The sequence below is a fragment of the Carassius auratus genome, unplaced genomic scaffold (assembly GCF_003368295.1).
Source record: "Carassius auratus strain Wakin unplaced genomic scaffold, ASM336829v1 scaf_tig00214183_4049273_7079891, whole genome shotgun sequence".
NCBI lineage: Eukaryota > Metazoa > Chordata > Actinopteri > Cypriniformes > Cyprinidae > Carassius > Carassius auratus.
This window is the reverse complement of record NW_020527547.1, coordinates 983951-1000839: the sequence shown is the minus strand read 5'-3', so window position 1 is coordinate 1000839 and position 16889 is coordinate 983951. Positions and strand designations below refer to the sequence as shown.

At 33.8% G+C, this 16889-nt stretch overlaps 1 protein-coding gene across 1 annotated transcript; it reads right to left on the bottom strand.

The window, feature by feature from the left end:
* Window positions 1–501: 501 nt before the first annotated feature.
* Window positions 502–7664, bottom strand: LOC113091430 (guanine deaminase-like). The gene is made up of 14 exons (XM_026256954.1): window positions 7472–7664; window positions 6242–6330; window positions 5786–5957; window positions 5556–5643; window positions 5119–5224; window positions 4965–4992; window positions 4707–4814; window positions 2972–3079; window positions 1833–1930; window positions 1643–1710; window positions 1277–1423; window positions 1065–1183; window positions 898–925; window positions 502–791 (listed from the first exon to the last, which is right to left on the bottom strand). Exons 1-14 carry the CDS (start codon window positions 7655–7657, stop codon window positions 724–726), a joined length of 1413 nt encoding a protein of 470 aa, XP_026112739.1. The 5' UTR covers window positions 7658–7664; the 3' UTR covers window positions 502–723.
* Between the last annotated feature and the right edge of the window lie 9225 nt (window positions 7665–16889).

Genomic DNA, 16889 nt, shown 5'->3' with positions numbered 1-16889 from the left:
TTGTTTTAAAATATTTAAGGGAACGTGGATAATTTTAGTTTAAATTTTATTACAATTCATTTAAATAGTCTTGTAGTGTGACAAATCACTATTTTTGAGCAAAACAATTCCACACAGTCTTTTAACTCGTGTATAAAAATTATACTTCGAAAATATGCCGTTTTTAAATTATTTTATATGTATAGCATGTCAGACTGCAGGACACTGCTGTCACCACTTGAAATTCTGGTCACTCAATTTCAGTTCAAAAACATTGAGAACTAGTCCAGAAGCATGAATAAATGACTAGCTGCTACTAAACTAGAACTCTTGTTTGTTGTATGTAGTGGGCATGATGCAAATGTAATTGAGAGCTTTGTTCATACTTGAGAACTCTCATGAGGGAGAGAGAGAGACAAATACCTGTATGTATTATCATGAAAAAAAGAGATAAAAAATAAATAAATATACCTAAATAACTTAAACTAAAATCAGGATGACAGTAACATCATAAAGCATTTTTATTGTCAATTTGTTGCAGATTACATACTATAAAATAGTTGATCACATTTTTTCCATGATCAACACAACTGGTAAAAAGAAGACAATATATAAGTATAAATCTATAGCATCCTTTATAAAATCTAAACTATGTTCTTATATATGCTTGTCCTGAGTACATTATATTTGTGTGTTTGATTATATAGTGTATTATATTTCTGGACAAAAACAACTAGATAGTAACTATGCATCTGTAAATGGAACCACTCGCCTTCCAGCCACGTAGACTTCAGTAATATTTCGATCGTCACCTTTTCAAAACAAATATATGTAAGAACTTAGAAGACAGGAATCTATGAATTAATGGAATATATATAAAAAAAATTATAAATGTAAAATGTTTCCGTAGCAACTTACCTAAATTTAAAAACTTCTCCAAAATGACCTGTTAAAAAAAACGCATCAAATGAGCCATTCTTTATAATTTATGTATGCAGAAGATATTCATTGTTATTTTGTGTTTGCGTTAATCACACACTAAAACCAAATTATATTGTTTTCTCAGTATGAGGGCAGGAAAGAACCTTGGGGCCTTCACCAGGAAACAAATCGATCGGTCCGTCAGGAACACAAACATTCACTCGCAGGGCATCAAAGTCCTTTCCTACCACAAAGTTTCCGATCTGATCATCCAGTGAGAGGGCTGTAGGGTGTGGGGAGAAAAATCAGGCAAGTTTATATAGTGTACTGTGCTAGTATTAAATAACATGTTTGTCAATGAGAGCTGGAATCTTACCTTCACTGCCTCCAAGGGTAGCCAATCTGAAAACCTCCTCAAAGCTCAGAGTCTTAAGTTGAGGGTCCTGGATGGTCAGGGCTTTGGACGTATCAAGAGTTCTTCGCATAGCATCTAGCATGGATGGGGAGTATCCTCCTGCTACATCTACATAAGACACAGACAAAACCATGTAATGCAAAGTCAATACAGAATATTCCAGGGATAATGAGCAACTAACTGTACATATCCTGCTAAATACTACTCACCAATTAAATAGACATGGACATGAAATGATTTGAGTTTACATGTATAACCTATTATCTTAAAACTTTGTACAAATTGGCAACAATTGAGATTCAGTAATATAAACACAAAAAAGTTCACCTGTCCCCAAACCCAATTTCACTTTGTGGTTCAAAACATTGCGCACATTTAGCATCCCACTACAAATCCTGGGATGGAAAAAGAGACAATAAATGAATAATTAAAAAAAAACAAAAAACAAATTGTATATATATATTATAATATATTATCTGAAAATTATAAATACGAATAAAATGCTTAAGGTGCTTACGAAATGTTACTGTTTGGACAGTGAGAGATTGCAGATCCTGTTTCATGGAAGATCTCCAGTTCTTCATCAGTCAGGTGACAACCATGGGCCATTACAGTCTGCAATAGTCAGTTTACGTCCTTTAAATTCCAAACCAATTTCAAGTCTTAAATCTAACCCTTTATATTACTAAGATTCTGCAAAGATTCAACATAACAGAAATAAAAGTAGCATTGCTTTTTTTCAAACTAACTTGTAAAGTGTATTTAGAATAATAATCAATTTCATTGAAAAGAACCAAATCTATCTAAATAATCCAAATTAAAATAAGTTAAAATCATCAAATGTAAATAGAGTTAAATAAATAAATACCTTTTTTTTTGTGTACTATTCTTTAAATCATAGGTCTCATAAGTCATATATATATATATATATATATATATATATATATATATATATATATATATATATATTTTTTTTTTTTTTTTTTTTTTTTTTTTTTTTTTACAGAGCAGGGAATTTGTGTGCTCAAACAAATGTCAAGGCACTCCACTGTTCTAAACTCTTGATAACAAAATTATTTTACAAAGCACGACTTCAAACTTTTATACCTGGACTCTGTGTATGTGTGTTAAAGCTATATATTCATGTTGCAACACAAATTTAAACATAAAATCTAAAGATTTCCACAATGAATCAGAAACAAAGTCTACAATCTATGTAGAAAAACATATATATTTATGCATTTAGCAGACACGTTTATCCAAAGCAACTTACAGTGCATTCAGCCTATCAATTTTTACCTAACATGTGTTCCCTGGGAATCTAACTCACAACCTAGCACTGCTAACGCAATGCTCTACCACTTGAGCCACAGGAAAATATAAAGTAATATATTAGACAGAAAACAAAAATATATGCCATCATATGTGTTCCTGTAGCTCAAGTGGTAGAGCACTGAACAATCAAGCACAAGGTTGGGGGTTCGATTCCCCAGGAACACATGATAGGTAAAAATTGATCGGCTGAATGCACTGTAAGTTGCTTTGGATAAACGTGTCTGCTAAATGCATAAATTTTAACTTAATTTTTTATTTAATTTTTTTATTTAATGTCATCAGGTCTTTGATGTATAATGACCATCTCTGAATACCACTCACCCTATCTGTAAGCAGCTTGTGCTTGAGGTAAACATCAGTGTAGGATTTGCAGTCTGGAAACAATGTTCGCACAAGCTCCACTTCCCCTTTGTTCTCACTGATGTGACTCTACAGATTTAATGATGGCAGAAAAACATGTGATAAACATTTTACTTGGGGCCTGTACCATGATGGTAGCTGAACAAATTCAGAGTTCAGGATTAGTTTTGAGTTGACAAAACCAAACCTCTCCAGTCCGGCTTTGTTGGTACCATGATGCTGATCATCAACTTTCTTTGTCAACTCAGGCTTTGATCCTGAGTTTGTGGAGCACGTGCACATGAATATGTGACATCACTGGTGAACAGCCAATCATGGCCTTGCAACACAAAGCAAGTTTGATTTACTTCTCGCAAGAGACCCAGCGAGATTCAAAACTGAAGGTTAAAGGTTTTGCTAAAGGTTAAGAGATTGATGAATATGACAAATTTAAACGTCATATGAAATATGAAGGAGGACAAATAAAATAAATGATCTTGCTCTATCAGTGAAGTCACAAGTGAAACTCGTTAACTTAGTTTACACATTTGAAAATATATAGTGATAGAGACTCGAACATGTAAGGTCAGATTTTGTATTTTTTAAATAGTGCAATCTTTTGATCTGTATCTTATCTGTATACATTGCTATTTAAAATAAACGATTTATAATAACTGTTAAAGCAAAATTGCTTGTGTGTAAATTAAAAGATAAATAATAATATGAATCACAATAATTATATAAATCATAAAAAGAAAAAAAAAATTTTTTTTTTTTTTTTAGCAGTAGTGACCTTTAATTTGGAGCAAGATAAACTGGAGTGACTGTGTCAGATATGTGTCACTTCTCTCACATCTGATTGGTCCAGCTTCAGTTTGAGATCTCTAACCCAGAACATAACCTGCCCCAGAGCAGGTTATCTGTGGAGTGTAAGTTACTATGGCAATAAACGCAGCTAAAAGCCAAGCCACTTACATGGTACCTAAAACCCAGGATTGGTGCAAACTAAACTAAAACTTACCTGGCTAGCCAAATAATCCGGCTTCATGGTACAGGCCCTTGGTGTCTATTAGTGTTTTTTCTTATGATTTATAGCATCTTAACTGTTAATTATACACAACAACTGAGTTTAGAATATCAGTTTATGATATTTACAGCATTCATTTATAATTGTCTCAACTATGCTACTGTGAGGAACAGGGAACGAGGAGACACAGGAGAATTCACAGTAAACAGCCTTCAATCCTTCCAACATGGGCTACACAGGGCAGACAGGAACACACGAAGCACAAGACATTCACATTCAATACCAGACGAAGACAGACTGCACAGACTGGAACTTAAATGCATGGGTAATTGACAAGACACACCTGGGAGAAATGAACAATCAAACACACTGGAAAACTAGGTCATGCACATGGGGAGCACATGGGGAGGGAATACACTTTTTTTTCTTCAGTTGTCCAATCAAATGAATGGAGAGCCAGGCCTTCCATTGTGATGACGGATGCACTGTAAGCCTTGATAAGACTGAAACAACATTGTATATGATAGTTGCCTACCAACATTTGAAAAAAAAAACCACAGATCAATGCTCTTTTAAATTAAAAACAGTCAATGCAAAAAATCTGAAAAACATGTTCTGTCTGACCGGGGCCTAATAAGTCATCATATACCTTTTTAAATTTCTCCCATGTGAACAATGCAAAGGACAAACCTGAATTCGAAGCTTGTTGCTGTTGGCAATTTCACCCAATTCACTGAGCAGTGAGGAAGAGCAGGACGGAGCGAATCGAGGAGTAACCACAGGCTTAACTTTCGGGTACTAAAACAGTCAGATAATATATTTTTATATTCATATTTACATAGCTTAAAATAATTTAGGCACAACAACAAAATTCCAACTCTGATCAGCATAACAACTAGAGTTTTATAATAGACAGATTAACTGAGCAAAAATGAACCTGTCATTTACCTCCTTTTTGAGAAGCTCTTTGATGAAACTAGAAAAAAAGAAAAAAAAGAAACAAGAGTTCTTTGATCAGACTGGGGTTTGGGTTTATAACAATTGTACATGAGCTTACTAACACTATTGTTTCAGTACAGTCACATAGTCCTTCTAAACTCACCGGTCTGTCTCCTCTTTACATTCGCTTGAACTTTCTTTGTACTGCGGAACTCCAGAATTGCAGTCCATGCAAACTTTACCCACTAAAGCTCTTTGTCCGAACTTATCTAGTGGAAAAGGGACAAAAATACTGTATATCACCATCTAAAAATGATTGTTTTATTATCCTTATTATAATATTAAAGTTTACACAGAGTTATTACAATTTTTGTTCACAGACTGATAGGCCACAGTGCACCTCTTATCACATAACATGTAAAAAGCAAACATAAATGCAGTTATACTTAGACGGAACAAGAGCTAAGACAAGATAATGCAAAGCAAGACAAACTCCAAAGGTTAAAGAAAGGGTGAGCTTGTGTTAGCCCTTAGCCAACACAGACAGTCACAAGGGAAATTATTATACTCTGTGTGTGTCCTCGGTTGCATGGGTTTTACCTGCCAGCTCTCCAAGCAGAAGAGAGGCATCAGTGTGTATTGTGGCAAAATAACAAGCAGTAGTGGTGCCGTTCTTTAAGGTTCTTCTCTACAGTGCCAAACAGTCAACAAAAAGGGAAAAAAATTATATTTTCAACATGCATTCTATTTCCATATCATTTCCATCAATTTAGATTTACCTTAGAGTTCAATTTATTTAGATGTTATGTAGTCCATTTAAATGAGCTTACCACAACTTTAGTGTAGACATTATTGGCAAACTCCAAGTCGTTATACTTGGCTTCCACAGGGAAAGTGTAAGTTTTGAGCCACTCCAGTAGAGGCAGGTCTAATGCGGTGCCAGTATAGCTATACTGAGATGCATGGATGTGTGTATCAACCATTCCAGGCATAAGAAACTCACTGTAGAGCAACATTGAAGGCTAACTGAGTAAAATTAAGCAATGGCACTGCAACAAGGTGTTATGGATATCGAATGGTTTCAAGCTTGTACATGCTTATTATTTCACAAATATTGACATGTTCATGAAAAAGCTGGATTACAAAATGTTTTTTTGCTCTTTTGTTATCTGCTGAATGGTTGAACTGAATGCAAAAGTGTCTGTGTGCACTCTGGACCGACTTATGTATATTAGATTATAGAAAATACAGTATAAAATTCATATTGATAGATGTACTGTACTCACTATTGTCCGAGCTGTTTTATGTCTGAAGTTTCAAACCCCCACAATTTTGAAAGATTGTCCACATCTTGATCTTTTTCAACAAATGCAATCTGTTCAGAAAAAAAAAAAATCACCATTATAAAAAAAAGAAAGAAATTTGAGGTGCATTAAAAATCATTGATAAATGAATTTATTATATATATATATATATATCTATATATATATAAATTCATCTATTATATTAATAATTAATATAATAGACTACATTATGAAAGAAAATCAAAAGTAGATACGATGCAAATGTGAAACTATCTGGAAAAACCCGTCGGGTGTCACGCAGGGAAGTTTTCTGGAAATTCTAAAAATAGTTCGTATATGTAAATTTTTCAAAGGGGTTCGTTCAGTTATAATTCTATAACATCTTGTCTGTCATCTCTGAAAATATATTGGCAACATTCACTTTTTTAGTGCAGAAAAATAGCAATTTATTGTAAGCAGAAAAGACATTTTCTCTCATGTTGCGAGGTGCTTTCTCTTAACACCACAAAAACAGGTAAACTATATATATAAAAAACACGTAACATATCTAATAAAAGTGTATCAATGCACATGTCCCGTCAGTCCTGTATAAGCTACTGCACGCAAAGGTTTTTATTTTATTCTTTTTTTATATCGTGAGATGATGGAGCGCAAGAAAACAACGCAGTCTGAAGCTGCTCACTAGACGGTCTTGCTCGTCTCAGTCTGCTCAATCGTGGAGATGTCAGTGCCCTAAAAGATGTTATAATGGACTAATTCACATCCAGAGATGAAGGATCGGATGATGATGCTACTAAAGAGAAGGGGTCCGATGACAGTTGCCCTGTGCTCGCTTTTCTAACTACAAGGTAGGCTTACAGTATTCCTGCTATCCAAACATACAAGGGGTGATCAAAAGTTCAGAGACATCATGATAAACAAAGGAAAACTTTCCTCAGGGTAATTTAGTCTGTTTGTGTAATGATGCCAGCGCTCCTGACAGACTGTGATAGTTAAGTATATAGCCTATAAGTGAAAGTGAAACCCGTCTCACTTTAAACCCGTTTTTTTGTTTGTTTGTTTTTCAAAATTCCATTCCGGAAAAAAATCATATCAGCCAACTTCAGATAGCCGTAACATTTGTTACGTTTAAGCTATGGACATAATGTCACCATGTGTTGGGTTTTTCTAGATCGCATCACAAATTGTAATTGAGTAGGCTATTAAACACACCTTGCCCTGATCGTCGACTCCTAAGACACAGTCCTGCAGCATCTCAACTGCAGCTCTCGATGTGGAGTGCACAAATGTTCCCCTGAAGACGTGCGCAATGCGCGCGGTCGTGTCGTTCCGATTCATTATCGACACAGATTTTGTCAAATGTGACTTCTCTGAACATTTATATGTGACACCCTGCATTGCAGAATTCCTGGGACGTGAATGTCATAAACCAGTAATTTTACAGCAGCTCTAAGCGCGTCATAGCCTCCATCCAATCGGTACGATTTGTAATCCCAGGTGAAAAAAAAGTGCACTAAAATACATTTTATTTAAGTGCACTTAGTACACTTCCATAATACACTTTCATAATGTACTTAAAGTACTCTATTTTCGACACACTTATTTTGCACTTAATATACTAAAAGCTTACCTTTAGTGCTGCTTCATATAAACTTAAGATCATCTTAGTGTACTCAACTGTGCTTTTTTGAGACACACTGAAGATAAACTAAAGTGTATTTTTAATATACTATTTCATATTTTCAACAAATGTATTTCGTTACCAGTTTTAGTATAATTGAAACCATCTTTAAATACAATAATAAACTATTTAAATTATAATAATATGTAATTATATACAAATTATACTTATAATGTATTCCTAGATTAAAAAAGTATACTAAAATACATTTTATTTAAGTGCACTTAATACACTTCCATAATGTATTTAAAGTGCTCTATTTTCACGCACTTATTTTGTACTTAATATACTAAAGATGTTCTTTAGTACTTCTTAATATAAACTTAAGATCATCTTAGTGTACTCAACTGTGCTATTTTGAGACACACTGAAGATGAACTTAAATATGCTTTTGACATACTATTTCAGCTTTAATTTTACCTTTAGATTAAATCTTTAATACATTTTTAAATACACTTATAAATTATTTAAAATATAAGAATATATCAACTGTGCTCTTTTTAAACAAACTTAAGATGAACTTAAAACATGGTTTTAAAATATTATTTCAGCTTTAATTTTTTCCCCCTTAGACCAATAGAACCCATCTTTAAAACATTTTTAAATACACCTTTAAATTCTTTAAAATATAAGAATATACAATCATATTATATTTATGGAAACTAATTTATTGTAAAAATGTATTTTAACTATGTCAAAAGTACTTTTATAAAACATTTAAATGTTAATGTTTTTTTTTTTTTTAGTCAAGTACACTATTACTGTGTTATCAGTAGCATTTTCTGCCTCATTTATGCTGAAGTTATACTGTTAAAATGTAAATGTTAAAATTGTCCACCATTGATGAAGGCGTTTAATACAATAATCATTTTAAAGTTAGATGTAATGCATTTGATAAAAATAACCAGTAAATGTAATTCATGTAAATGAAAACACCTATAGTTTAAAAGGTTACAGGAGGAATGGCATGTGTACAAACAAAAAGCAACTCTTTCTTAAAAAACACTTTATTTTTTTTAAACATTATTAAAGTCCAAACAGACTGTTGGGAAACAAAATAACACAAGTGGCAAGCTTAAACTAAAAGCATTAAAGGAGTTCACCCAAAAATCAAAATGATCTCAGTTTTTACTCACCCGCGTGTTGTTGTAACCCCGTATGGCTTCCATTTATAATTGCATTGCAAAATATTATATTTATGATGTAATCTGAGCGCTGGATAAGTCTTCCATTGACTTCCAAAGGGCTTAAACTTGCTCGATCAGAAAACATATAGACATTGTTTAAAATAGTCCAAGTGACTTCAGTGGCTCAACCATCGAGAATACTTTTTCTGCGCCAAAAACAAACAAAAATAACAAATTTATTCCAATATCCATTTACTAGTGTTGTGCTTCAAAGTTGTTTACGTAGTCTATCTGCGCAGCGCTTCTGGGTTCTACGTCACCACACGTAGAACCCAGAAGCTCGCGCAGATACACTATGTAAACAACTTTCAAGCACAACACGAGTAAATGGATATTGGAATAAATTTGTTATTTTTGTTTGTTTTTGGCACAAAAAAACTATTCTCGTCGCTTGATAAATGGATGGTTGAGCCACTGGAGTCACTCAGACAATTTCAAACAATGTCTTAATACGATTTCTGATCGAGCAAGTTTAGGCCCCTTGGAAGTCAATGGAAGACTTATCCAGCGCTCAGATTCCATCATAAATATAATATTTTGTGATGCTATGGTTAATGGCAGTCTTAAGGGTTTAGAACAACACGCGGGTGACTAAATACAAATGACTTTTCGATTTTTGGGTGAACTAACCCTTTAATAAAATGATTAAACTACAGATTACTGTACGTATCTTATATGAACAAAACACAAATTTCTTCTTTACTTTCACATTCCTTTCCCAACAACAACAAAAATTACCTTTACAGTGTTTTTTTTTAAAACAAAACTTTCGTTATTGCACTTTCTCCGTATTACGGCTCTAACCTCGGACTGTGATGTGCCCGGAAACTCGGATATGACAGTGTCTGCCGAAAAAACAACAAAAAAAACATTAGTACATTAGTGCTTTATGAATAGCCACAAAATTATTCATACAATGATTTTCTAGGCGTGAACTTCCTCCTCACTATGTAACGGATTGGTTCTGCATGGATCAGAGTGGAGTGGTTTCCTCAGCTGAGTGAGGACCCTCTCCTTTCCAACCTTTTTTTTGTCTCTGAACCGAATTCAAAAAGAAATAAAAACTCAATAAAATACAACATATAAAACAACTGGACATCTGTATAAAAAGTCTATGAACAACTGATGTTTAAACAATACCATAGATCTTATAATTTGTAGTATCTGCTTATTACTAATAAAAAAACATTAGGTTGCTATTACGCAGTCCAAAAGTTTATGTTCCTTTCTTAGGGTTTGAAACGACATACTATTGGTTGAGAAATCTCTGGGTAATCAAACAAATCCACATTTGTGTCCACGGTTTCGGATTCAACTTCCTCCTCACTATGTAATGGATTGGTTCTGCGTGGATCAGAGTGGAGTGGTTTCCTCAGTGTATCCTTCAACTGAGTGAGGACCCTCTCCTTTCCAACCTTTTTTTGTTTCTGATTCGAAGTCAACAAGAAATAAAAACTCAGTTATATACAACATAAAAAACAGCGACAACTGAACATCTGTATATAGTCTATAAACAAATAACATTTAAACAATACCATAGATCTTATAATTTGTATTATCTGCCAAAACATTACTTTTAAAAATACATTAGGTTGACTACGCAGTCCAAAAGTTTGTGTTCATTGCTTAGGGTTTGAAACGACATACGGTTGATTGAGAATTCCCTGGATAATTGAACAAATCCACGTTTGTGTCCACCGTTTCGGATTCAACTTCCTCCTCACTATGTAATGGATTGGTTCTGCATGGAGTGGAGTGGACTGGTTTCCTCAGTGTATCCTTCAACTGAGTGAGGATCCTCTCTTTTGCAACTTTTTTTTGTCTCTGGACCAAATAAAAACTCAGTTATATACAACATACAAAACAACTATCATTAGTGCAAAACAACTAACATAAATCATTATGGTGATTTAATTTATATGCATTCTACATCATTTTTATTAAAAAAATCAGATGTACTATATCACTCTGCCTTTCGTTTCATTACAGATGTAGGTAGCTAGGACTCACCACTGCACTCTGTATGAAACTGTACAATGGCCTTCCCTCTTTCTCTTAGAAGAAAATTCCACCTGTTAATTTTTACTTTTAAAGCACTAATGGGTAAATTACCCCTTTACATTTCAAAAAAACTGTTATTAGTTATTCCATTAACAAAAAAAGAACTTGGAAAAAAAGCTTTTTCATTATATGCACCAAGTGTCTGGAATGAACTTCAAAACACCTTAAATTTAGAATCACTTCAATCTATTAGTACTTTTAAAACCCCTTAAAGACATCTCTGAATGAACGGTGTACTTGTTTTAACTAGTTACTATTTAAATTATAGGTTTGTTTTTACTTAAGTTAAATGTGTATTGTATACATAGAGCTTTGCTGTGTATTGTAATTTTTGTCCTGTCTTTTTTTATGTTGTTAATTTGCAACTTTTTTGGCCGCCTTGTCTTGGCCAGGACTCCCTGTGAGAAGAGTTATTTTAACTCAATTGGACTTTTCTTGTTAAATAAAGGTAAAATAAAAACGGAAGGGCCAACAGGACATCTGTATACAAACCACTGATATTTAAACAATACCATACATCTTTCATATTTTTATATCTCTTTAATAATCATTAAGAGGACATTTTATCCTAGGACTGCAAAATCATAAACATTAGGGCAATTATATATTAGTTAAAAAATATATTTTTTGAGCAATATTACAGTAAATACTTACTTTTGCTTTTTCATATTGTCGCTTCATCTCAATGTCTGTTTCGTCATCAGAACTTTCTAAAGTATTTTTTTCTAGAACAAAGACAAAAACACATTGCACAGCATTCTTAATACATTTTCACTTGCAAACAAAAACTTGAGTTTGCATTTTGGAAACAAAACCGTGATTGTATTTTAAAAAATCAAATGTAAAAAGCATTCCTTGTCGATTAGCCTACGTTACGACCCCTCCCTTATGGCAAAGAGGGGCCAGCGTTCTGAAACGTTTCTGTCATATCAAGACAGACAAGGGGATATTAACGTTATAAATATATATATATATATATATATATATATATATATATATATATATATATATATATATATATATATATATATATATAATGTCATGTTGTAATAAAGTTATCTGGCTGCAGCATCTTTAAGTCACACTCATTTTGACAGTCATTTTAACATGTGAACCAAAATTACTGAAGATGGATTAAGTATTTATCTAACTTACTGAACAAACGTCAGTACTAAACTGCATTTAATCATTAATAGTTCGTGCATGTTATCAAATTCAACTACTTATACTTACTCTTGGTGGAGCGCTAACGTTAGCTCCTGCTGCCTTGACGTTCGCCATCTTCATACATTTCGCGCCAGTGTAACGGACTGTGGCCCAATTGTGATTGGCCGAAATTGTTATAGACGTCTGATTGGCTACGACTTATTTAAAAAATAAAATAAAAACGTTTGATTTGAGGATAAAGCCCGCTCAGAGTGTCACAAACTATTCAATGGTGATGTGTGCAGTTTTTAAAAAAAAGCATAAAATAGAATAGTAATCAACCAAATATGCAATGATGGCGCACAAAAGAAGATATAAAGAACATGTACTTCATGATTTGAGACAACCATCAAAGGCCACGAAATATCGACGGATAACAGAATCTGAGGTAAAAAAAATAAAAAAATAAATTCCTGCTAGGTTTAACGACAACGTATTATTATTATTTTTAAAGCTAACATTGCATTGTTTATTACAGAATTATTTTAAGTGCCGAGACCGAGGGAGTTACAAGAACTATCTCAATTGCCCATCCTCCCATAAAGAAAAGAGACGAGCAGCTTCAATACCCTGAACCCAGGTGGCTCCAATCACTATCGACCCTCTTCTTCCTGCAGGAGGAACCGCACCTGCAATGCAGAGGAGTGGCCGTGACACCAAAAAAAACCCACCAAAGTAAAATCAGTTATCTATGTTATTTTTTAGGTATGGCAGGACATATCCTGGACACAACCAGAAGAGAACATGACTTTTCCAACTCCTGACCAGCAAGACCCAAACGAAAGGTTAGTAGCTTGTGTTTTTGTATGCTTTCTATACACCATGTTTCTTTTGCTATAGGTTACTTTTTACAATAATTACTATTATGATTATGTCATCAGACAGGCCCATTAACAGATGGCGATGATCCTGTGTATCCCGGCGCACCTCTGACAAAAGGACAAAGTTTACTGTTGCTTATGTCCTTTAAGGCACAATCTTACAGCTGTTTCACTGGACCATCTACTGAAAATTTTCAATGAGCATTTTCCAGGCATTGTACCAGTGACCACATATCTTTTCCGAAAAGCTTATGGTCAGTATGGAAATTCTGAACCCCATTTCTACTGTCCAACATGTGAAAACTACTTAGGGAAAAATACTGGTGAGCTACAGTGACACAGTAACTGATTCAGACAGCTCTCTTAAAAGTGGATGCTTTTTCCTGGTTCTTAGTTTGGCCTCACAGATCAAAACATTGCTTGTGGAAAAACTAACAAAAAGATTGGCTGAATTCAGAAACAATTTCAGACATCCAATGTGGAGATGAGTATCAAAAACTTAAGGAATCTGTTGCAATGGGTGAAGATGACATATCTTTAATTTGGAACTGTGATGGAATCCCACTGTTCAGGAGCTCCAAGTACCAGATCTGGCCCATACAGTGCCAAGTAATAGAGCTTGAGCCTAGAGAACGAAAGGCAAATATCTGCATTCCATGTCTTTGGTTTGGGGGAAAAAAGCCCTTTATGCTCACATTTTTGAAGCCATTCGTAGATGAACTGTCAATTCTACAGAAAGATGGAATTAACTGGAAAGATTGAGCAAACATAGAGCACACTTCCAAGGTTTTTGCTCTCATATGTAGTTCTGATTCAGTCGCCCGCCCACTTCTAAGGAACACTAAACAGTTCAATGGTTTTTATGGGTGTGACTTTTGCTACCATGTTGGAGGAGGTCCCTACACAAATAAAGACCCTTTGCCAAAACTTAGAACTGAAGTAGAGCACTTTGATCACGCATTGGCCGCAAAACTTGAGAAAACTGTAATGGGAGTAAAAGGACCTTCACCTTTAATGAGACTGGAAAACTTTCAAATGATAAATGGATTTGTTCCAGAGTATCAAAACTCTGTCTGCCTTGGGGTTACAAGGCAACTAGCCTTCTAGACCTTCTAGACAAAGAGCTAGTTACAATCAAACCACCTGTTGAGATAATCAGAGTACCACGGTCTGTGGCAGACAGAAAGTACTGGAAGGCATCAGAGTGGAGGTCATTCCTCTTATTCTATGCCCTGCCTCTTCTGAATGGGGTTTTACTGAGGAAATTCTGGAACCACCTTTTTCTGTTTGTGTTTGCTATGCACATTCTGTTGGGAGAAAAAGTGAAACGCTGTGATATTGATGTAGCAGAAAGAGCTCTCCGAAAGTTCACTTTGCAGTTTGAGAAGTTATATGGAGCAGCAAATATGACTTTTAATGTTCATCTACTGACACACATTACAACAAGTGTAAGGAACTGGGGGCCTCTGTGGGCCACATCAACCTTTTCCTTTGAATCATTTAATGGCACTCTGTTAAAGTACTTCCATGGAACCACCCATGTTCCTGAACAAATTGTTAGAAGGTTTCTTTGCTGGAGGAGTCTAACGCAGAAAGCTGAAAAGGTGATGGCAGATGCAAATGATGGTGATAAAAAGATTTTTGCTGGTTTACAAAGCAGCCATTTACATTCTTGTAATTCAGCCAGCCTCAATGAAAATGTCAGGGTTTTTGGCAAACCCTGTCATGGTACACTATCACCATCCCAATCATCTGCTGTCAAAAATTTGCTGGGTGTTACAGTCAGTCAATGTGTATTTTATCATCGTTTCATCGTAAAAGGAATACTGTACCATTCAAGCAGTTACACAAACCTTAAAAAAAGGATAAACTCAACAGTAGAATTAATGGATGGATTCTTAGCATGTTAGTATTCAGATTACACCATGTATCAATGCACGGTGTATTGGTTAGGGAGCTCAAGAATACCGGTAAACTGCTCTGCAGGGACAGTGAGCTAAACATTACTTCATATTTTGTTTCTGAGGTGTTGCAGTCCAACAATGTATGTGCAGTTCCCACTGATCTGTTTTACAGAAAATGTGTTTTGATAGAAGCAAAAGCCAAAAACTATGTTATTCCACTCCCAAATAATATAGAGAGAGATTAAATATGAACTGACACATGAATGAGAGATATGCATATTGCTCACTGAGCCTGTTCGTGCCCTTATCTGGATGTTGTTCCTTGTTTTTTTATTTTGTATGGTGCAATGGTATGGCTCTGTGGAAGCACCCTAAATTTTGTTGTACCAATGACAATAACGTCTATTCTATTCGCTTATCCTCCAAGCTTGCAAGTTGTTTGTTTTTTTTCCATAAAATGTTATGCAATACAAAGCAAACCGTCAGAAAAATACAGTTGTCATGCCTGTTCTAAATATTAACTCACAGACAGTGTTAAGTGAATTATTTTTGGTTACTGTGAAATTATGAAACTATTTAAATATCTGTTTTCTTTTTATTGACAATAAATGTGGAAAACAATCATATTGCAATTTTGTATAGCAAAAGTACACTTAAGTTACATATTTAATGTGATAGTAGTGCATTTATAGTATAGCATAAGCACCTACAAGTTATACTGTATTTATGAAAATCCATCTGTTAATCGCTGTGATCGCTGCATGCTTTTTCAATGCAAAACACTTCTGAATATGTGTACTATATCAATTTAATATTTAGTGTATTTAAGTATACTTAAGTAGCACAATTAATTTAACCTATTATATTGTAAACTAAATTAAATTAGGTTAACTATCTAATTACACTTAAAATAAATTTCAGTGTTAGTGCTATTTAGTATATTTATATAGTGTACTTAAATAGCACATTTGTGAATACATTTCTAACATATTTCTGTTGAAATAATTTAAACTATCTAAAAGTACACTAACAATGAACTAAAAATGAACTATTATTAATGCGTTAAAAATGTACTTTCAAGAAATACAGTAATAAAACTATTCTGTGTAATTTTTCAATAGTATATCTTATTTATATGCACTAAAAATAAATTTAAAATATCAATGGTATTTTTTATACTTTCTTAATTACACTTAAGTACTACTTTAGTATTTTCACTAGGTGAAAATAAAGTGTACTTGAGTGCACTAAAAAACACTTAATTACAAGAAAGTAATTTGTAGTACATTCGTATTTTTTGTGCTAAAAACAACTGTAAAAACAATACATTATAAATACTCTAATTAAAAGTATGTTTTAATTTAAATAGTAATTAAGTGTAATTAAACTAAAAGCCTTATTTTTTAAAAATTTATTTTTAGTGCATTAAAAAATATATACTTTTGAAAAAATAGACAGAATAATTTTTTAGTGTATTTCTTACAAGTACATTTTAACACATTAAAAATAGTTCATTGCTAGTGTACTTTGATAGCTATGTAAAAGTACACTGTGTTGACGATCAGTATGAAGACGTCATCGCTAGAGCGTCATCTTCATATAATATTCATATATTTTCCGTCAGAAAAATTAAATATATATTCATATCATAATATCTCGCTGAGATGCATGTCTGTTATGAGATGTGTTTTTAAATAAAACATCTGCCCCTGAAAGTGGCTTTAGTGTAGGTTTTGCACTTTGTGTGTGTGTGTGTGTGTGTGGTACTTT